Source organism: Calliopsis andreniformis, chromosome 4, assembly GCF_051401765.1.
Source record: "Calliopsis andreniformis isolate RMS-2024a chromosome 4, iyCalAndr_principal, whole genome shotgun sequence".
Taxonomy (NCBI): domain Eukaryota; kingdom Metazoa; phylum Arthropoda; class Insecta; order Hymenoptera; family Andrenidae; genus Calliopsis; species Calliopsis andreniformis.
Genome location: NC_135065.1, coordinates 6,169,153 through 6,192,359, shown reverse-complemented (window position 1 = coordinate 6,192,359; position 23,207 = coordinate 6,169,153). Strand labels below are relative to the sequence as shown.

Below are 23,207 nucleotides of genomic sequence, written 5' to 3'. Positions count from 1 at the left end.
ATTATCGGTCAACGAATTAGCATCATTCTGTAGTTACTTGGGCGCACGCACTCTATTATCATCTCGTCTCGCCCCGACCGATAACTAAGCCCGACACGGTTGGAGCGCCTTCTCGATAACGGAAACTGACAATTAGTTTTGCAAATTACCTGCACGTTGCACAGACTTGCAGGTAAAATTAGCAAAACGTTGCACCGAGTCTCGTAATAACCTTCATTGTTGCAAATTAAGATAAGCACACAGTGAAAAATAAAAGACTCACTTTTATGATAAAAAACATGTTACTGTAATCTATACATAGTAGACACATATATAATTATATGTAGATATCTAGAACCCAGAACTGTAATTCGAAAACAAGTTCAATAAATCGTACGTTCTCAAATAAAATTGTCCATCATCTAGTGCAATAATTTTTTCACAACAAATTTCTTCTTCTGGTTTTCCACAAAAATTCTCTTTTAACTCTGCGAAAACCTTCTCCACTATGATGGTTGCTTCGACACCAGCAGCGATTTAACCGCTAGATTGGAACTCCAAATAAACTTTTGAATAATAAACAAGTTAATCGTTCAGGCTGAGCACGAGGTTGTGCATGACGAAAGTAAACTTCAGCATTAATTAAACACGAAACAGCAACGCTTGATCCCAATAATCTCATGGAAACTTGGGAAATTCCCGTTTCATAAAGGCCGTCACGGTTGCCAGTAAGTCCTGTATCCGATTATAATTGTTGGTAGGGGCCCCAGGGCTCCACGGGTTCTCTACTTTAAACTGTTAACGCAATTTCGACAGAAGAACGAGGGACCAGCACAAAGTTCCGTATCTGATTGATGAAGCATTCTAGTATTTCGAACGCTGTTAATACTACGATATAGTAATTTGAATAATTTGTAACGTTGTTAGCAATTTAGTTTCCACGTAACAACTATGGCGTAGTATCAACTGAATACGTTCTTTTATAAATGATCCAGTGTCATCCTCTAATTAACTCCACGAAAACTGTGTGCCAAATACTTTCCTAACTCACAGTACTTTCATAAAGTTGTAGATATGGCAGGACTACAATAAAAAAATTCCAAACTAGTAAACACTACTGGTTTCTCTAAGTGAAGATTAGATTTAAAAAAAAGTCAAGGAGACTTCACACTGACAGTGACCCGTGTTCATTGACACTAAGGAGGCTTTAAAACCATTCAAGCCAAGAGCTAGCGTCCAAAAAAGAAATTATATCACGAATGAGCAAGCTGCTGGCAAACGAGTTCTAAAAATGTGTTTAACATGTTTGGCCAGCAAACTGAGACTATTTTTATTTGCACAAGCGATGATCTGGCAGCTTCCACGCCACTCGTTCGAGCTTATACTATTCATTAGCGGTGTTGGCCATCCCCGATGCGGTTTTCAAACACGAATTAGCAAGTTCTTTGCTGGGTCAACCAACAAGCCGATGCATCGCGCAGTTCGCCACCTCCAAGCGTATATAAGAACGGGCCAGGTTCCCATGATTCAAACGAAAACTCGACAGTGCTTTCATCTGACGTTGCTCTGGAAGCTGGAGACATGGAAAAACGTGTTCTCCTTCTATCGACAGTTCTGCTGTTCGTTCTTGCCTCTGCAAAGCCGATTCCTGGCCCAGAAAGTGAGTTTGTGCCAGCTTTAGAGAGAATAACATGGAAGAAATAGTAGTGCATTATATTATTTTATTTGGAACACAGATGACTTGGAATTACTGGCGCCCCAAGAAAATGTGCATAATGGATACGTATTTTGGCTGGGTTTGCCTTTCTATGATCAAGATGATGATGATGATGACACTGGACACTTGAATTATTTAAATAGACAGTCTTCTACCATGTCCTACGCAAACGTTGGGTAAAGTATCAAAGTTTAATTTCAATTAATACGGAATTTAATTATTATGAATAAATTGAGTAGTTCTGGTTTATATTTACAGTGAGGTAATTTAAATTGACGTTTAATTTAATGAGTACGAATAAATTAAACAGTCCAAGCTTTATCTACAATAAAATAGTCCTGATTTAAGTTGTTAATGTGAAAGTGAGACTAATAAATGCGAAGAAAAGTAAAATAATATAATGTTTAAGAATAGTAAAGGACTTTCACTTAGAATATTCATTTTTTTCCAGAGCTGGATGGGGCCGCTGAGTCATTTTACTTAAGTGAACACATTCGTAGCAATAAACCTCATTATTCCAACTTTCATCACAGCACGAGTCACATCACAAACTTCTGTTAATTAAATTGATCGATATTGCAAGTCATAATATTATTTATTATTGTAAAATATAATTAAGTTAATGTGAGCTATTATGATCACGTATACTGTGTAAACAAAATTTTATATCTTTGGACATTATTCTATGAGATTGGAAAATCAATATTTAGTTAACTAATTGGAGACTTTTCCACTAGATAATAATTCCTATTTTCACTTCAGGGTAAATTTACGTATACATTCCAACCACTACTTGTGTTTCCTCAGACCAAACAATTTCAAATATTTAAATATTTAAACACTCAAATTTTTAAATCATGTATTTTTAATTTCTCAAAGTGTTTTATTTCAGAACTTCTATTTACTTGTCTTAATTTCTGAATTACAATTTTTCAAACAAAATTGTGTACTCCCTCACAATAAGATCTTACATCAAGCAAGCACCAAAATACTGATTCCACACGGTAACTATAAAATGTTTAGTTGACACAAAAATTTTTTATCACCAAACAGTCTGCATGTATTTAGCGAACATTCTGGTTATAAAAGCGGTTTTACTGACGTCTAAAGATTAGTATACTTTATCCATTTAGACAAGAGGAAGCTAAAAATCAGGTAGACAATTTTAATTCTATCACTTTTTATCTCTTCAATAGTAGACATATCCTCAGTCAGTGATTTCAAGAGATTACATGTCAGTTAACTCAATATTCTATTTCTTAAATAGATTTCATAATTAAAAAATTGTCTATGAAGAGAAGCACGAGATTAATCTAGAATAACACAGACCAAAGATTTAGTTTTAAAGAATTCAGCTTGTAGAACGTAGCGACGAAACTTGTACTGACAATTTCAGAACAAGTTAACCACCCTCGGTACCACGGTGTGATACGTCATTTTTACAGACCATGGACCACCCCATATAAAAGAAACGGCGATTACGTCGACTCCAACGATTACGATGCCCATATCCCAGACCCTCTAGCTAGCTCTCATCTTTCCCGCGGTACTCATTCCGTGAACGAAATACCTACGAGTTATAGCGATCGTGTTTTACTACTTCACGAGGACCATAAAAGGAGACCTATTGGATTGACTGATTTTCGTACGAGGGTTTATAGTAGAACAGTAAAAGATACAAAAAAGAGTGAGTAACTCTGGAGAAAGCAAATATAAAGCGCCAGATAGTGTATAGAACTGGAATAAAATTAGAAAATACTCCTGTCTTATAGACCTGTCTTCTTGATTCCTTATTTTTAGATGAAATAATTTTTGAATGTCCTTTTTCTTTCTAAAAGTATGAATTCTATATTCTAGATGTCAATTAAGGACTTAACTTAAATTTTTTTAAAATATGGTAAGTAGTTTTGCCTTACAATCGCAGATTTAATCGAACCGAGAGCAGAGACTGAGCGGACCATAAGCGTATCCATAGCATGGTTCGACCCTAATACGTCCTCCAATTACAGTACCTACTATTCAAAGCCTGTAAGAGCTCACCTTGAACCGATTACAAGAAGAAACAGTCTCGAATGCTCGACGCTAGCCAGAAAAACCAAGAACGAAACAAAGACCATTGTACAGGGTGTTTGCGAGGAAAGTAGCTTTCGAGGCCACCGAGTAGAGGCGTCAGCCGCGAATCCAGACGCATAAACAAGCGCCCGGGAGGAGGGGTTTAATGAAACCGAGCGGCCCTTTTAATCGAGCGCGCAGTAATTTCCAACGAGGAGGAAATCTTAACGAGTCTTTTGTCTCGCGGCGGTTGAGGAAGGAAAAGCGGCCGGTTTCTCAAGGGGCTCGTAGCCAGGCGCCAGGCGAACTTTGGCCCCGCAACTCTTCGGCCACGGTAACGTACGCTCAAACGGGGATTCTCGCGTTGAATATTTAAGAGGCCGCTAAAGGGATGAGCTTTCTTGAAGAGACGTCTTCTTCGTCCAAACGGGACACCGCGGGAACGAGGCTTTCCTTCTTTCAACCCTTTCGCTACGAAAGATACCAACTGAGGAACGTTCATACAGTGCGAGGGCATGAAATGTTTAGTAGTTAGCTGTTAGGGGCACGAGTCTTCGAAGAGTTTTTATTTTGCGTCACCTAGTTCGCTGTGTCGACGAGGCACAGGGTGATATTTCTGTAATCCAGAGGAATTTAATTCTAAAATTGAACGTTAGAAAGCTTCCTAATTATTCTTAACTTGAATGTAATGACTGAGTGACCCAAAATGAGTAAAATAATCGTACAGCAAAATGAACTCAAGAAGCTTGAAAATTTGCATCCAAATATCATTTTACCCTCGGTGGGTAAATATGCATACAGTGAACATTCATCGATGGGAGTAGCCAAAATAGTGAAAGGATCGACGTAGGCATCCTTTACCACGCTCACGCTGTGAAATTATAACTCGCCAATCTCGCTACACGCACGACCAGTTTTTTCCTCCATCATCGAGCGTCACAGTTTTCACTGTTCTGCACTCTCGTTCTCGTTTCGACGGAAATAACGGGGATGCACGATGAACGCGCAGGTTCGTATCGCTGCTGATACGCTCGTTTGTATCATTGGTGAAGTATACACTGGGTGCTGGTAAACAGTGAAATTGCAGGAATATTGCTTTCAAAGGAAAAATATTTCTGAGGGCTAGTGCAGTACTCTTAAAAGTGTCTGGTTAGAATTTCGTAGATTTAGCAAACTAACGAGCGTACAGTGGATGCTTTGATGTATATCTCGAAATATTTTAGTAATAAAGTTTCAGTGACCTGTAATCTTGAACCACTCTAGACATCAATGATTTTGTCAAAAAGAGAGCACTACTAAGGTATAATGAAAGTCTTGTTATTTCGTACAGAAAATGTGTGCTTAAGCAACTCTACTTGCAAATCAAGTGTCAATTGTTTCCAAGAAGTCAGCAAAATTCTATACACCAGTAATAAATAGCGTTTTATTACGAAACATTATTCTTTCCTCATTTCCAAGCAGCCTAGAGCCCACCACTTCCATTTCCATTTCACAATCATTTTTCATCTTCATCTCCCCCGCAGGATCAGCGACTAAAGTGGTTCCACTTTAGGCAATATGACTCGCGTATGCACCGCTCGATCGCAACAATACGAGAGGCTATCGTAATGATAGTTAGTTGCAGCGAATGACAAATGCGCAACGACGAGTAGTCTGTTAATGCCACGGGTGCTTCGGTGTAGCAAAATGTTCCGATATATGTTTTGAATATTCATCGAGCTGGTCGCTCCCAATGATTACATGCAAATCGGTTTAATTCCTCTGACGAGTAAGCGGAGGGCTCATTGGGAACTCACTAATTTGACCCAAGCTCATTTGTTCTCGTACATGACCAATAGTATGACCCCTTCTTGAGACTACCTTTGTGGGACATATTTTTTTAGGCACTTTTTTGTTCTCTTTTGTTTTCTTTTTTTATGAACTACAGAACTTTTTGTTGTTAGCACCTGTGTATATACTTATTTATATTTCAGTAATATTTTCAATTGTTTCCTTTTCTTTTTTTGAAAGAACAGAATCAAAATAGAGAGGCAGTGTTACGCGAATACTATCTTGAGATCTGCTTAATAGAAGATTAGATCAATTCCAAATTTTTGTGTGCATCTTCAATGCAATTTCATTTTTCATTTCTTTAGTACGAAAGGTTATAAAAAAAGAAAAATTCAATGGCCAAACCTCGAGATAGCTCTATTTTTAAACTATTCAATTAAAATTTTCTCAATTATCAAACATGGCTGCAGTAGAAAATTAATAAAAGTTTATGAATCGATAGTATATTTCATCCAAATTTGTATATAATAAAAACTGCCAAATAATATGAACTTTGGAATAAATATTTAACAGCAGATTTCATTCGCCATCTAATTCAATTTACAAAATTAATATATTTACAATGTCATACCAAACTTCTTGAGAAAATTATTTTTCCTGCAACTTATTTGCCAGTCACATTATAATATTGCCTCACGGTTCCTGAAAGACTCCCCGTATCGAAACCCACCACTTACTTTGTCTTCTCCATTTTCCAAACAAACTTGATGTCAGGAGGAACGCAAATATGCCGAAGCGTCTGACGAGCAGCCAGAAAATAGTAAGGAAACGATGGTCGTTAGCGTTTGAAGTTACCGATGTAACGAGGCGTCGAGCGTAAATCAACGTTTCAGAGGCGCCGATTTCAGACCCCATCTAATGAAATTCTCTCTGAGAACGTGTTTCACTTGCATTCCCATAACGCTCTACGCGTGTCACACTCGGTACGAAATTGAATAATTTCTTCGTCGTACCTGGAAGTTACGAAAACGAATCTCGGCTGGCAATATAGCACTATTCCATGGAAATGAAATCGTTATCGACAGTCTGTCTCATATCAGGAAGTGGAACTCAATTAAACGAGTTCGTAACTTCGGCAGACGTTTCGGAAAAATTCTGTTCACGAGAGTAACTAGTTCACTAATTGACTCAGGTTTTAATCAAACCTGCCCTTCGTTTGATTAAGTGAGTTAGGGGTAACATGTCCTTGGCACAACTGCGGGAATCTTTGGATATTAAAAAAGTTTTCGAGAAACCTTCTAATTAATTCGTTACTGTAACTCACGAAAACGCTTTGGAACTTCCTTCGATGCATACTACAATTGATTTTTATTTGTAGAAAGGTGTATTTACACTCTCTAGAAGCATTGATGATTTCCAATTTTCAAATGAAAAGTCTTGTTATATTTAAAAAAATGATTGAAGTACTGTTAAGGTATTTAGTATAAAGTTTCTGTTATGTAGCAATTCTTCCTTCAACAGATCTTCAGAACTCAACAGATTACAGCAAGTACTGGCGAAGTATTGTAGTTGCCACATATTCAAGTTTTACTTCTTCAAAAGCTTCTCAGGGGAGCATTCCATCCACTTTGAAGCACAGAAACAGGAAATCCAATGAGAAGACGCGACAAACGATGCTTCCATTACCTTTGGAAGTTTCGGTGTCGAAAATACTTTGTGGATGAGGCGGTTATCAAGGAAAGGCAGGATTTACGTGAAAAGGAGATTCATTTGTATTCCACGGACACCTCATCTCTGCCTCCATTGTCGGGAGTCCTTTTCCCTATTTCTTCCGCTCTTCTTTGCCAGCCACATGGGAAATCAGCGTCGACGATTCTTTGATGCCAAATAATTAGTTTATTCATCGATTTTATGCATGAATATGATCGAAAAGTTCAAATCTGATACATTGACATTTTATCAGAAAATGAAAAAGTATATTCAATCCCTTATCTTATGACTATTCTAAAGCTATATCTATCGAAAGTAAATTTAAAACAAAGAAAATAGTATAAGTTGGTTAATTATTACGCTTATGAATAATTATTAACACGAATGTTAATAAATATTACTAGACATGAGAATATTTTATAATTTGATGACGTATCTGCTGATTAACATTAAGGATTTACCCGAAAAGTGATGAATGTTAAGAGAATTCACAACCAAGCTTTATTCGTGTGGAAAATTGATAAATTTCATGACCCATTCTCTCCCAAACCACTGAAACAATTTAAACCAAATTTTGATCGAATACTCTACAAATGGTGTTAAATAACTGCAATATATAGTTTCCTGATAAACCTTTCATAAAAAGGTTACATGGGGTTTATACATATATCATTCTAAAAGTGATAAAAAATCATTTTTGTTCTCCAAATATTTGGCAATATTAATTTATAAATTTCGTTTTCCATTTGTCATTAAATTTGCTTTCTATAATTCCACAGGAAAATTTCACAACAAGATTATTTATTAACCAATTTCTCTTATTCATTTATTGCACATATTGCAATGATATTGATAATAATATATTCCATTTCAAAAAAAGTATAAAATTAAACAATGTTATAAGGTCCACAATATTTCTATTTTATAGATAGTATATTTTACATGAAATTTCCTTAGAAACAAAATAAATCTATGTCATATTTCTACCCTATTATTAAATATCAACGAATTTTATATCCCTTGAATCGTTACAAAAAACCATTAAAAATTCAAATGAGCTTCAGACCATATTGAACCAAACCAAAGGACCTTGATTAACAATAATGCATTACGTGTAGTCTCCTGACGCAATCGTAGAAGTAGCCGCGACCATCAGCGATGAATCTTTCCTTGCACAATGCTGGTCAATTAAAAGTCCGTGTAAAAATTGATTACGCAGGCACATCCTCTGCGTTAGTCTCTCAGTAGGTCGCCAGAAGACGGCGAAGGATGCAGGAAATGGTTGCGGCAAGCGCATCGCTGCATGCATTTCACCGTGACGTAAATTTTCGGTTACCGAGAAACCTCGATTTTTGTCAGTCGTAATGCACGCCAAAATCCTGGCAAGGGCATCTCCAGTACAGTCATAACGAAACGTTGCTCTGCTCACAATTAATATTTCTGTTCTGTCCTCCGTGTCGTTGCCAGAATTAATTTTAGTTAAATGCACGCGGCATCGTGGGTTTGCTCCATGGCCATAAAGCCTGCCTCGAATTTCCATCATTAGTCAAACGACTCAGTCATACTGATCGTAATGAGCTTATCAGTATCAATGCTGGCTATGTTTATGGGTCATCGGCTAGCCTAATTTCGTTTCGATCGAAACGGAGTCGAAATAGAGGAGCTGCGAGAAGGGGGAAAGAAAACTGGAATGTGGATTTTAGGTGTCACGATTGGATGCTTCCAGGTGGAATATGAAGAGAAAATTCTTCTGACGTTCAAATAAAGTACTTTTCTGTGTATTTCGAAACGATTTTAATCGCTGGGAATTCATAAAGTACATGTATGTCGTAACATTCAAAATATCGAGGTAAAAATATAGGTAAGTTGAATTATTCATGAGTTAAACAAGTGGAAATTTTTGAACGTTCCAGTGTTAAAAGAAACACTGATCTTCGTAAGTCAATGACTTGCCATCGTTCCCCAGAACTTGGACATCCGAGCTTCCTTTCTGGGAAGATACTGCACTCAAAATGAACCATGTAGAAATTAATTGGAAACTCTATTAAAAATTTCTTAAATCTCCCTCACTCGTTAAATGAATGGGTGAAACACAGAAAAATTCCACAAGTAGAAATAGAGAAGTACTCTCTGCTGCATCCTTTGATTAAGCAAATATCCCCATCCAATGAATCACATAAAATAAGTAAGAAACTACCATCTGTTATTCAATTATATTTTCCTATAATCGAGCTTTCTTTTATTTAGAAACGTAAATGGAATATACAAATCGAACCATGCAAACACACAAGTATCGTGCTCTTTCTCAGAAAAGAAATTGCATCCAGTTAACACGACACAACACACGCCTTACAATCCCAGAAAGCACAGTCACTGAACACATTCTGTACAGTTCCAGCTGTGCAGGTAACTACTTTCAGAGGAAAGGAAAACGTCCAGCTTTCGCTTCGCGATATAATTTCCATAATAATTTTCCTTGTTATTACGACCTAGACTCTCAATCGTAAACAGTTTCACTGTACCGTAATGACGATGATAACGCAATTAATACAGACAAAGGCATCCCAGGCAAGGATGAATGAAAGGAGCCGTGAATTACATAATGAGCACATAAACAGGTGCATGCAAACGAAGGATAAAACAGAGGAAACAAGGAAGGAACCAAACGACAAAAACTGTGTTTCTTTAACACCTAGACACACAGGACATTCAACTTCCACTCCTATCTGGCGGCATGCAGGGGACACGAGGGCACTCTATGGACTCTGGTTACACGGCTGACAACTTACCCTGAGAATAAATCGGAAACTCCCCGTCGCTGTGGCTGTGCGTGAGCATCCCCGTGGAGTAGAACTGCCACAAGGCTCTCTTCCTGTTTTCCTCGGACGTGCCAGCGAGGACCTCGTCGTCGTCGGCGAGGCCCAGCAGGCTTACCACCTCGGACAGCGACAGGTTGACTTTATGAGTCCTCCGATAGAGGAACGACTGTCTCTGTTCACCGAAGCCTCGTCCACTTTTCCACGTGAATATCGAACGCACTACTCGTCTGCCATTCTGCAAACTTTGCGTCTCAACGAACCACTGTGATCGACCTCACTGCAAAAACTTGACAAACGTATCACCAGATTGAACCTTTCTCGCCAGAAACGTGGACATCGTCCTTCTGACGTTATACGCTGGTTTAACACCTTTGTTTAACTGGGAATAAATTGAGGGATGATTAACGGCTGGTTGGGACTGCGATTGGTATGGAAACTCTCTCATGATGGAAGCCTGAGACATCGATCTTGGGGACCTAGTTTTCTTTCCGTGACTCTTTTGCTAACTTTCATTTTTTCCTGAAGGTAATCATGGTCATAAATAAGATTCAAGAGGTAGAAAGAAAGATAGAATAAGTGATGCAGATATTCTGAGAATGATGCCTGCCCTAGGGCAAAAAGTTAATGGCTTTGGGTATTATGATCTTTAGTCGCGGAAATTACACACGAAATAACCCATCGAGGGGTGGAAACTAATTATCCTTATCTCTTGTAATTTTCCAAGTGTTTCCCAAATGGGTACGAAGAGACGAACCCAATAATGTTGCATGGTTCAGTTACCTCGGTTAATGTAATAAAACAAACGACGGTATAAACGTGAAACATCGCTTTCCAGCCGCCATGGTCTCTGTAATTCGATAACTGACGCTTTACCTAAGCGCTTTTGGTTCGCCACTGAACCAGTTACCATCGTTGCAAAAATTCATCGTTTTCAATAAAATAGAAGCTCTTCGAATCAATTTCGTTTTACATATGTACGTGCATTCTTAGTACGCGATAACAATTCACTATTATCTGCTTTTCCATAGTTCCAAATAGCTACTGTAATGGAAACAAAAAAATGATTGTTATCCAGTAGTCTAGACGCACAGTGCCCCTAAACATCTTTCAATTCTCTACGCCATATATAAAAGTTCTTTCACAAATTGGCGATTACTGTCTCAAAAGGTACACACGGTTCGTCTTCCAAAAAAAATTAATTCCTAATCAAGATGAAACATCAGAACATGTGTTCTGATTAGTGGCAACCCTGTAATCGTGATCCCAGCGTCACGACAAAAGGGGAAAGAAAATATCAGAGAAAAGTCCTGCGATATTTCTCCCATCGCGTTCATACGATGAAAATACTGGGTGGTATCCCTTATCGCAACGTTTCATTGAAAAATAATCCACGTATCGAGGGAGAAGGAAAACTGAGGTAAAACGGAACTTTCTCTGTGTCGCGTCGCGACGCTTGTCAGTTTCCGCACGCGTAAATTTATACGTCGACTATTAATACATCGTAGCTCGCGGGGTTGATCGATCGGAGGAAGGGGTGGAAGCGACTGAGCAGAGATTGAATTACGCCTTTGTCGGCTGAAGGCTAGCCTCCTTTAGATAAATCGGAAATTCACCGCTAATAACGTTCCAGAATTCGAGGGCAATTCTACAATTCTAATATCACGTACTCGTGGGTATTTTTTCCTTCTCACTGTGATGAACGATTCGTTAGTAGGATTTATTTCTGATCGATCGTCACGATTGGAACCATGCTGTTGTGTATACGCGAGAAAATTGAAACAACCGCGGTTGACTAACAGTTCAATTTTGATACTCTACAGTCTACAGGATACGAGCTGTTATTTTTTTTTTTTTTGATACTGCGTTGAGATCATATAACAAATTTATTTTTAACTTCCTTGCACAACATATTTCTATAATTTTGATAGTTTGTTATAAAGCTGGATACCTATATTCTTTTTATTGCAATTTGCTTTCGGTATTAGAAATTGTATTAACCGTCAAGAAACAGTTCGCGTGAATTTGATCAAAGCAACCCACTCATTAAATTTTCTATTTCTGAACTCGTAATTATAGGATTTAGCAACAGACAATTTTTCAAGAAATTTTTCAAGAAATTCCATGAAATAAGTGACCATTTCGTTCCTTTATTCCAGTGTAATGATCAGGTACAGGAAGAAACGATATTTAATCGGACAATAAAAAATACTTTGCGGTCAAAGGTTTCAGCTAAACTGAGGCATGAAGTGAAAATAAGAAAATGTTTTATAATTGTGTTACGATGTTTGACATGAATGGCAACATGTTATATGATAATGTTTCTTAATTTATTTTGACCTTTATCGGTATTTGATGAATGCACATAACTTGCTACATAACATGAAAAATGTTATGTAATATCTTCCATTCTCGTTTATTAATAACTTGTATAACTTCGCTGTGTAATTTATTGTGTTATAAATCGCAACGCAACTCTAGAATACAGTGGAATATTGAAAGACGGTAAAAAATTATGAAACACAGCGCTGAATTATAACGAGTGGTAAAAATATGTACGTTGTAGGATAGAATAAAATCATGATGAACACTCATAAATATGATCATAAATTTAACAGATTTTAACAGTGACATAGAGGGGTGAAGATGTAGGAATTTACGTGAATTTATTTGGACATGAATAAATGGAAACGTGAGTTTCTCAAACTCACCTAATATCGAACAGTACCTAGCACTGATTGAATTCGACACCTAGCTTTATTACTAAAATCGTAAATTTGAAGAATTATTTGTTTCTTATAAGATTTTCATTCGATATTTTCTAAAATTCTTAAGTGATTGTTGAATGGTGAAGAATGAATGAAACAGGAATTTTTTAACAATTCTTTGTCAATATTTTCTATTATTCTGAGTTCGGATAATGGTATGCAAATAAGTTAACAGAATAAACTGTTACGTTTAAGAAAGAATATACAACTTTTGACCAACGTTAATTTGTTGCGTGACTAGCTACTTGTAAACCTAATTTCAGAGACAGTGACTTATCTCCATTCACTTTCTTTGAACCTCTATATTTTATATCAATGAAAAGCGCAGGCCAACAAAGCAACTTGAAATACCGAACCGCTGCTCGTCACCGTCAGTTCCTTTCAAAATAAATAAATGAATTCCTGAAAACAAGCTAAACCCCACTTGCTCCATCGCAGATACTCGAGCACTCATCAGATTAAGAGATGCTCCAGTTAATTTCACCAGCATATAGCACTCCCGCGAAAGATTGATCCTTAAACAAACTCTGCCCAAGCAACTCCCTACACCACCCCACAAAACACGGAATCCCAACAGAAAAGAACCAAACACAACTCATCCCCAATCGTGCCGATCGATGTCTCGGCTGTCTTCAAACACCAGCACACAAATCCACAAAATCCCAACCAACCTCGCACCTCAACCCCGAAAATCAGCCGTGACTGATCCAGTACCTCCGCCCGAACTGAACTCCCAGCGCACAAGATTTACGACACCGATTCCCAAGCAGTAACAATCGTCGCCCCTTTCACCGAAATCCAAACTGCACCCTCGACGATGTAAACGCTGTCACCACTTCCCAGGCGATCTCGATCGCCAGGTCACCTAACGCCAGCCAACCGACGCGAACTCCCGTGGCTCACTTCCCGTCTCGATCGTCCACGTTCCTCTCGATCGAGCGTGTCGATCACGCGGGTCCGCACCGTCGCGAGATCCACGCACGTCCACGCACCCGTCGCGGGACGATCGGCCAGCAGGGAGGAGCACGATCGCGTGTCACATGGCCACGGGTGTCCCGTGTCAGGGACGATCGCGTGATTCGTCTCGATGCACCTGGGGAACGCCGATCGGAAAGAAGCGTGGACCGTTGGTGCGACGGAGCGGGAAGGACTTTCGTCCAGGACGGGTTCGATGCGCGCACTGGGGATGAGAGAGAACCAGGGAGCAACCCGGAGAACAGAGAGCACCGACACCGCGCTGGAGGGACGAGGAACGGCGGCAGGGGGTGGATGGAGAGAGAGAGAGAGGAGAGTCAGCGAGGCGAGGAGGAAGCGAGAAAGAGGAGGGCGAAACGGCGCAAGCTTAAGCTCGCCGGGCTTCGAAATACGCATACGACATAGTAGCGCACACCAGCTAACCGTGAACGAGTTCCGATTCCTGAATACGAATGGACAGGGGCACGTCCCTGTCCCGTTACCCTGTACAGCGGTCCAGGTTATGGTGCCTCTCGGAAATATGCAGGGGGATCAGTTTAACTGGAAAGGTTCTAACGACTGTTGGCAGGACTTGCAATGATAGCATTTATAATAAATGCTGCCAATACTCGCAGAGTTTCTAGTTGAATTGATCACCCTGTAGTGACTTTGTGGAAATAGCAGAGGTGCAAGTTCATCACGCCTGTGACGATGAGCGTTTTCGATAGCACGTGAAGCATTTGGAAATGGATTAGGGATGGTGTTAGTTCTTTGGGACCTTGGAGTAGTGTTGTTCAAACTAAGGTTTTGGAACTTTGAGGAAGCTAAGTAAATGTGGCCAAGATATAGGACTGAACTAAGTAGCAGAGAACGCATTTGGGCACTTGCATGCACAAGGGTACTGCAAGTCATTTTGGTGGGTTTCATCTAAGTCACTATATTAACGAGGAGCAGTATACAGACTTACGCCTCGTTGATGAGTCTATAATAGAATTCCTTTGAAGGGCCTGACTAGGATCTAGGGATCCTGACATCGAATTTTCAGGGCTACACAGTGGTCTGAAGTCAGTACTTAGCAGTCCAGGCCTTCAAATGATTCAAACAATAATATCTTAGGATACTTATTAATATCTTAGGATACTCTGTGTGTCCACTATTGCAGATCCTATCGAATTCGTTTGTTATTTATTTAACTAACATTTACTAAATCAGGACACATCCCTTTTACAGAGTTTTGGTTCATTTGATTTAAATCATATGGACCACTAAATCCGGATTTGGAACCACTGTGTCAAGTGAAGAAAAGAAAGACAGGGATAAGGTAAAAAGTTAGGATAGAAGAAAAATAGGAATAGCAAAAAAGAAAGCGGAAGGGGGTTATAAACGTGACCAATGTGCAGAAGAGAGCCACAAGCCGAGAAAGGTTAAGAAACCCTGGTTTACAGGGAAGGACACACTTCTGAAGACAACTGTGTCCTATGACAGCTTACTCTGATCCTATTGACAATGAGAGTGACAGTACGTGTGAAAGTAACACGTATTCTCGAATACGTCTCAAACTATAGCTAACACAGCAACGAGCTTACGAAAGATTATTTAATATACGATGAAACTTTGCTGTTATCCAGAGATCTATTATCAAGAGTTTCTTTTTTATTTTGAGAATAATGCCTTTTGTAGCCGAGTTTGTACTTTGAAACTGATTTTTGGGCCAGTTTCAGGACTAATCAGTCGAAGTAACTGTAAATAATGAAGGAGAGATCAAAGGTGGAACGAATGTTAAAGATCAAAAGCCAAACTAAGGGAGAATGCAGACAAACGTGTCGTTAGAGTTGCTCCTAAGATCTCGAGGAGGGAGCATCCCTCGTAGCGTGGACGAGTGTTTAGCGGTCGATTTTGAAAAGTACACGCCTCTCTCCCTCCGAGGGTCGCCACCTGCCATGACCCAGTTTCCTAGACGACCTTACGGCGGTTCGTCCTAATTTCGTACGTTAACAACTTCACCGTCGTATTAGTTGTTAGAGTGTTAAAGTTATGATACTAGATCCGTGCAAGGTATTTAGTCTAGTAATGTTTATGTTTATTTAGACGGAACGTGTAAGTTGCACGCGTATAGGGTATGCGATCTACAACCTTTCATTGTGTTTTGGGTCACTCGTACGTTTCATTACCGTGAAAGCTCTTGGTTTTGTCTCTGGGAGTTGTTTCTGGATGCTAATGTGTGATTCTTGACGTCGATCAAGATTTTCAATGTTTCATTTAGGAATCTTATTAGAATTACTTTAGTGAATATAATGGGATATTTAATGCGTTTTTAAGATGTACAATAATTTTTATTAAGTACTTAGGGATTGGTTTATTGGAGAGTCTGAGTACTTTATGAACTGTACCAGTGTTACGAATTTTTACTAATTAATATAATTTAAAATCATCATATTTAAAATTTTTAAATTGTATAGAAATTTAAAGAATGTACTTGTAAATTTTATTTTATAAAAAGCATTTTATTGTTTATATAGTAAAATAAAACTTGTTATAAACTTTGACATTTAATTACAACACAACAGAGTTAATAATAAAATATTACAAATACAAATCTAACACGTTATTTTCATTCCAAAAATAAAATATAGCTATATTACTGAAATGAATATCTTATATTCATAACTGGAGTGAAATTAAATTTCAAATCTGTACACCAAATGCGATTTTAGAAGTCGTCACTAAAGAAAGGAGGGTGGTCGAAATACCTGCAACTAAACACAAACATAAATTTTGCAAAGATTGATAAGTATCTATTAAAGACAAATCTATTTTACTCAACCATTTTTATTTCCTAACAGGAAGTATTGCATTCAACCTAATTAAGTCATTCCATAAATGTCTTTTGTCATTTCACATTTTATCTTAAACAAATAGAAATTTCTTAAAAAATAGTTTGAAAAATTATTCAAACGACAAAAAATGATGATAGTACTCTATATATCAGTACCTAATTTTCTTAAAAATACAATAATCTTCAACAACATTATATTTATAAAATGACCTAAATAGCATTCTCCTTCTCAAGTGAGCAAAAATTAGGTAATTCAGAAGAAATATTTGAAACACTTGCGTTGTAACCTATTCAATTACGTCCTAAACGCTAGAAATTACGATAACTGAGCATCACTCGATACTCTGAGAACGTGCCGCGTAATTGCTCGTATCGGAGTCGCTTACGTGCCTCGATAAACCGTGCGAACGATCGTTTGTGTTTTGAGAAAGAATGCTCTTGGTTGCGTCCCGTACGAGCGACTGAATGGAAATTCTGATCAGAAAGTATGTTACGAAAGGCGAACGTTATTCGTGATTACGTTCGCCCGCCTTATATTCCACGGTTTCGTGCCAAAACTTCGCAGTTCGTTAAACCGACAGCCAGGCTGGGAAGAATATTAGAAGTCACACTATTTACATAAACGTGAAAGACTTCGTGTTAAAAACGTGGTCGAAGGGAACGATAACGACCAGAGATGATTTATACGGAGCAACGCTGCTCTGATAACCGCCTTTTTCTGTCGTTTGAATGCTAAGCTTCTCGCTTCTGGACTGATAAAATTTGTGAAGTGAATAAATATGAAAGAGGAAATTATTTTCACAAAAACATTCGATGTTGGCGAACGAGGGTAAGAGTAAATTTAATAACAAAATACTGGAAACGTTCGTTATGGTTAAACTGTGCAAATATTCGAACAACAGTCGCTGCTTTTTTTGCACAAACATTCATTGCCTCTGCTGCGAAACAAGAAAATAGGCAAAATCAATGACGCGAGACTGTTACACCGTGGGAAGCTCTGAAGTAATCAAAAATATAATAACGGTACTGATGTTCAAATAGTGAAATAATTCTATAGAAATAGAAGTAAGTTCTATTAAAGCTTAGGTATATGAAAATTTTATGCATCATTGGTCCCTATGTAATATTTAAACATTACAGTCTTTTTGAAAAACGTATAAAATCAATAAATAGATTTAATAATCCAAAAAATTAAGACAAAATATTAATACCAGAAATCTGTACCTGATAGCCAATGTGACCCAAGTCCTTCTTTGTTTCTTTTCAGGAGAGCCAAAAAATAAATGCGATTATCTATTTCTTAACATAGTATTTGAAATAATTTATATTATTAAATTTTCTTCACTTATAACGTAACTTAACTAAATTTCTATTATTCTAATAAAATAAAGAGAAAGTAATGAGATCCTGTAGAAAATTAATTTAAAAAAAATGGACTTAGATTAATCTGGCTCTGAGGTACAGAAATATCAAAGAAAACAAAAAACATCTTAATATTCTATTTGCATATTTTGGAGCAAGAACGTCTAATCAAATTTTCGATTAGAAACTCTTCCTAAATGTTAAAATATCATTATTGCATATGTATTCATTTATTTGTATCCTATAGACAATCTACAGTCTACACCCTGTCAAATATTAAAATTCATTGGCAGATCATACCGCAGCCAAAAGAACTGAAATCACGATTGTACGATAGCAGCCATCAAATTGTTAGGATACCAAAAATCAAAATCAAACTGGGATTAATAAATCAGCGGTGTAAAACGACACGAACACTGGAATCCCATAAAATGCATAAATATCCAAATAGTAGTAGCTCTGACCGTCAATCAATCCCTTCAATTCTTACAACCTCTTTTGAAATTCGTACAATGAATAAACACGAATTTCGCCCCGAAACGACGAAACACACTCGCTGCAGCCTCTTCGCGACAAATCCACTCCACAGGAACCATTCTGACCGATTTCCCAACACCGTATCGAAAGCATAATAACAATTATCGGTCGGCCTCTATCTAGCAGTAGCGCTAGGTTCGGATACACGAGATCGCGTGGAACATGCAAATCCACTTGGCGAGGTGCATTTCGCGGATTAACGACGTACCAGCATCATAGACACGTGCCTTTGAACCGTTTCGAGCTGGAATCAAGGCCAAGGGCGAAACGTCCAAAAAGAGAGGTGCTCGTCGAATGAAAACGTGATATCTCGGTGGAAAGCTATATCTATGTGACATTTCTAAATCACGAGTAGAATCAGAAAAACGATAGGTGAATCTGATTGGACTCTGATAAAAACGAAGATTGATGAGAGCGAACTTGGAAACTGCTATTGGGGGAAGAAATTAGATGTAAATGGTTGATGCAATGATCAATTTTGGGGTTTACGAATTGGGTAATGTCTATCAATATTATCCAAAAACATTTCCTCTGAGAAAACAATTTAAAAAATTTTGAATGTCCTAATAAATTGAAATTGATATTCCTTTAAACAGGAAATGCACCCAGATGCTTCATACCGAAATTGGAGGAGAAAGGCAATCAATGCTCCGTGCATAGATGATTCACAATCTCTGAAATGCGCTCGTTTACAATTCAGGATTACAATATTGATAAAGCTGCTCGCGTGCAATGTAAACAAGTGAATTACACCGATGTAAATGATAAATTATTTACATTGAATAATGAAGAATTTATATTCGCTATCTACTATTATTATAACGAGCATGAACACGTATTTGCGATAATATGTAAATAATAGATCGCTTGCTCATTGTAATGGTCTATAAACTTAAAATAGTAACGCGTCGAGGGCGTAGACCGCAGTAATTCTACGGTGTAGACCGTGTCGAGTAGAGATTTTCGCATCTACTGCACGTCTGCAGATCGATAAGCGCATCAGGTGTGCCTCCATCTGACGAGTGCAACAGAAGTGAAGCGCAACGAGGCTAAAGTGAAAGGGTTGTCACTCACGTGCGTTCCCGTTGCCTTTCGCGTACGCATGCTGGCCATATGTAGCCTTTTCTTCGTTTTGCATATTTTCTAGCGTCTTCGAGCGCTCTCCTATAAAAAGAAGAAAATAAAGGGATATTAGGATTAGGAAATTCATGGATTACTTGAAATAAAGCAGCAGAGCATGTTGCTGATATTTCAAGACACTAAAGGCTTGAATAAAATTAGGAAATGGAATATTGATTATGGTTCCATAACTTTCAAGAAAGCTTGTATAATTTTCCCAAATAAAAACAGGCGTTAAAAATAGTACTTAACAGTCATATAAATATCTGTATATAGTCATATATAAAGTTTGCAAGTACGTTGGGTATGTAGTACTCTTTTACATGTAACAACAAACAAAGTGTTCCAGACGCGAATGCATGCTCGAAATGACAACAAATTTATGTGAATACTCAGTTTTCAATGACCTCAGCTGCTCCCGGTTTAGTGGGACTCGACACAGCTCTTCAAATTCAGATGAGCATTTAGCCATTTGCGACAAACTATCCAAGTCTAACATGTTTATGATCTTCAGTTTCAATTCGATTGGGATACCTTCTAAAGTAGGACACAACAGGCCTGCATTTCTTAATATATCGGATCGCATTAGATTGACCACTGACTCTTTGAACCTGTATATCAAATATTATATGTAATTGTTCAGTAAACAGATATGATATTTCACACTTCACTATACCTGTGAGATATTTCTTTGAGATTTATATAACGTCCACTGAGATCACTGGAGAAAGGATTAACATACATTAAGCATTGTAAAGCTATACTATATATTTTTTTCTCAGAGACAATAAAGAAGTTAACTATTAACGTATCTCCAGAAGGTTTTGCAATAAACTTGCATTCTACGTCAGGACAAGATATCAGTCGAAATCCCATATCGTAGACCTCTGTTTCTTTTGACTTCCAACATTTTGGTATAGAAAGAGATCTGAGTTTTGGACTGCGACAAATATTTCAACGTTGATACAAAAAAGGTTATATATTAAGTACAAAAAGGTAGAAAAATATAAAATACCATTGTGCATAGCAATTATTTGTCGTCGATTCATAAAAACCTGATTCTGCCAAAAATACCATCAACAAAGCAACAAGATAATCATGATGAGTAGAATCCTCTTTCAAATCTTTCACTATTCTTTCTAAAGAAGGCACTAATTTCGTAACAGTACTATCTTCCGCTAAGATTGGCTCTAACATTATGCTACCGACTGATAGAAAACTTTATCTTCAAAAATGCGTGATAATTAAAACTACGCACTTCTTTCACTAACAGTAACCTCAAATTTTGCGTGTAGGGAAGTTTGTGAGAATGCTAGTTATTCACGCGACAAAATTGTAGTAACTTTATGAACACATTTCACTAGAATACAACAACGGCATCTAAATTAAATACAAAAAGATTTTCCAGTGTATTTTCTACTTTTCTTAAGTTTCTCTTCTTTTTCTTTTAATCATCCAAGTATGGAAAAGCATTTCTCACTTTTTCTATTTTCTCACTGTTCATCTGGAATTTTTTTCGATCACGCGGTAAAATTAGTTTCAAAAACTGCAGAAATGAAAATGCAGTCGGTAGCGACCTCTATGGAGCAACGTGCAAGTTACAATAAACGAAAGACAGACATATGAAAATGAAATTTGACTATTAACTAATAATGAAATGATACAATCAATATTTTTTAATATTCGCTAAATTTTTCAATTAGCATTCTAATAATAATCCTATATTTGAACTTGAGACGATAGTTTCGAGTCCATGCAATAATATACCAATGCATGGTAAAACAAACAACACTACGACAGGATTAATATTTTCATCGTGCATGACAGGATTAATCACTCGATTGAGTACATAACACGGAAGAGATAATACGCGATAAGTAAGAATATATTGAATGTACAGTTTTAAGCTTATCGTAGATAACTTATCGGTGCATAATTTCTCATCGATAATTAGAGCTATTCGTAAATCTTTGCAATCATTCAATTAACGATAACACACCCATTAATGACGTTACGCGTTTTAAAAACCCAAAGAGAATTTTTGAAAAACAGCTGGCGACGCACGACGCGCGAACAATTTGACAACTTTCAGTCGTTCAACAGCGCCACCACGGAAATTGAACAATCCAGGAGTGAGTCAAACAGAGATAAAATAAATAAAATAAAACCGGTATAGGCGACTCGTTACGTTTCCCTTCACGCGAATGCCTCAACAGCGTGCAAAATTAATTAGTCACACGAATCGTCAGCTTAGCGAGAAAATAACCACGAAAGGAATTGCACTTGCATACATCTTCGATTAACATCACGTGCACACATGCTATACAGATCCAGACGATTGTTTTCTGACCCTTATCCACCTGCCTAGTAATAATCTTCCCGCCAGTAACGTAATGTTGAACACATCAACCGTGACAAATTCCATAAAATATCCTAAACGATAAATAAACTCAAATTTTCACTGAGGACACACTATTCTACATACGATCTACCAAACCATTATTTCAAAACGACTACAGGGGAGATCCAAAAAATATCTGAAAAGGGCTTGAAATAAAAATTCAGAAAACCTTACGTTAAAAATCCACTGCAGAGAATCAGGATCCCCATCTCGACTAACTCTATTGTCTTCAAGTTCCCAAATAAAATATCTGCTTTGTTGCGCCGATAAGGATCTCCGACACGGTATTTCGATTTTGACAGTTTCGCCACGCGTGAAATAGACTTCTCGCCTAAAGGTCTAGCTGTCACGTGATCGACGACATGTTCAGTCCCGAAAACCGGGCCCAGATTCGAGAGGAGGGGAGGGGTCTCGTAAATCGGGCGATACGCTCCTGTTCGGCATTCAAGAGCGCTCCGTGCCACTTGTTACATGGCCGCGCTCCACGCTCGCGTTTGAATAAACAGGCCCCAAACTGGTGCGGGATATTCTGGCGAGGCTTACGCACCTGGAGAACAGGATGTCTCAGCGTCCTCCTGGCAAGGCGTTTCGGGTGCGCTCGTCTGTCCAGGCGGCACGACACTCGTCACTGCACTTGACACAACCGACTCACACGATTCGGCCATTTTCAGGTTAACTCTCGCGTTTATCCGCACGGAGGCCGATTGCCTCGCCGCATTTGAATCCGAATCCCTTTTTCGAAACTTCCACGCACGCTTCGCGGTTCATAACGCGCGACTCTTATGACAGATGGCGGCTGCCGGATGCTGAGCATGCTGCTGCCACCTGCCGTCCGTTGCTGGAGTTAGGAAACGAAAAGTAGGTGTAGCAGTGGGTTTGATTTCTGTTTCGTATTCTCGGGAATTGAGGGGCAAAGTGAAAAGGATTTTATCTCTTGATGGGTGCAGAGCTGATTGATTTAGTTACGTAGGAGGCAGAGGTTTTTGCTTTTGGTTAAAGTTCTGGTTAGAAGAAATCTGTAAGGAGGCATTAAATAGTTGACGTTCGAGATTGTAAATCAATTTGGATCGATAGCGCAGTGAGTCGGTGTCGAGAGAAGTGCGAGCAAAGGTTTGTATAGGATTATAGAAATTTCGTATAAGAATAAGAATTATATGGGTTACATTTTAAAATAGTATACGAAGAG

The 23,207-nt window shown here is 38.1% G+C and overlaps 2 protein-coding genes across 6 annotated transcripts in view; both read right to left on the bottom strand.

The window, feature by feature from the left end:
* Window positions 1–10,204, bottom strand: part of LOC143178038 (phosphatase and actin regulator 2) — a 309,101-nt gene extending 298,897 nt beyond the window's left edge. The window contains exon 1 of the mRNA XM_076376454.1: window positions 10,018–10,204. Coding sequence (XP_076232569.1) covers window positions 10,018–10,066 — 49 coding nt within the window. The 5' untranslated portion in view covers window positions 10,067–10,204. The remainder of the gene's footprint in view (window positions 1–10,017) is intronic.
* LOC143178039 (F-box only protein 7) overlaps window positions 1–21,068 on the bottom strand; it is a 91,978-nt gene extending 70,910 nt beyond the window's left edge. The window contains exons 1-5 of one of the 5 annotated variants that reach the window (XM_076376460.1): window positions 20,636–21,057; window positions 20,297–20,560; window positions 20,155–20,231; window positions 19,576–19,665; window positions 16,258–16,522 (exon numbers count right to left, since the gene is read on the bottom strand). In XM_076376460.1, coding sequence (XP_076232575.1) covers window positions 16,452–16,522; window positions 19,576–19,665; window positions 20,155–20,231; window positions 20,297–20,560; window positions 20,636–20,817 — 684 coding nt within the window. In that variant the 5' untranslated portion in view covers window positions 20,818–21,057 and the 3' untranslated portion in view covers window positions 16,258–16,451. Of the gene's footprint in view, window positions 1–16,257; window positions 16,523–19,575; window positions 19,666–20,027; window positions 20,232–20,296; window positions 20,561–20,635 lie in introns of those variants that run through there. The other 4 variants (XM_076376459.1, XM_076376457.1, XM_076376461.1 and 1 more) reach the window with 4 other exon arrangements.
* Between the last annotated feature and the right edge of the window lie 2,139 nt (window positions 21,069–23,207).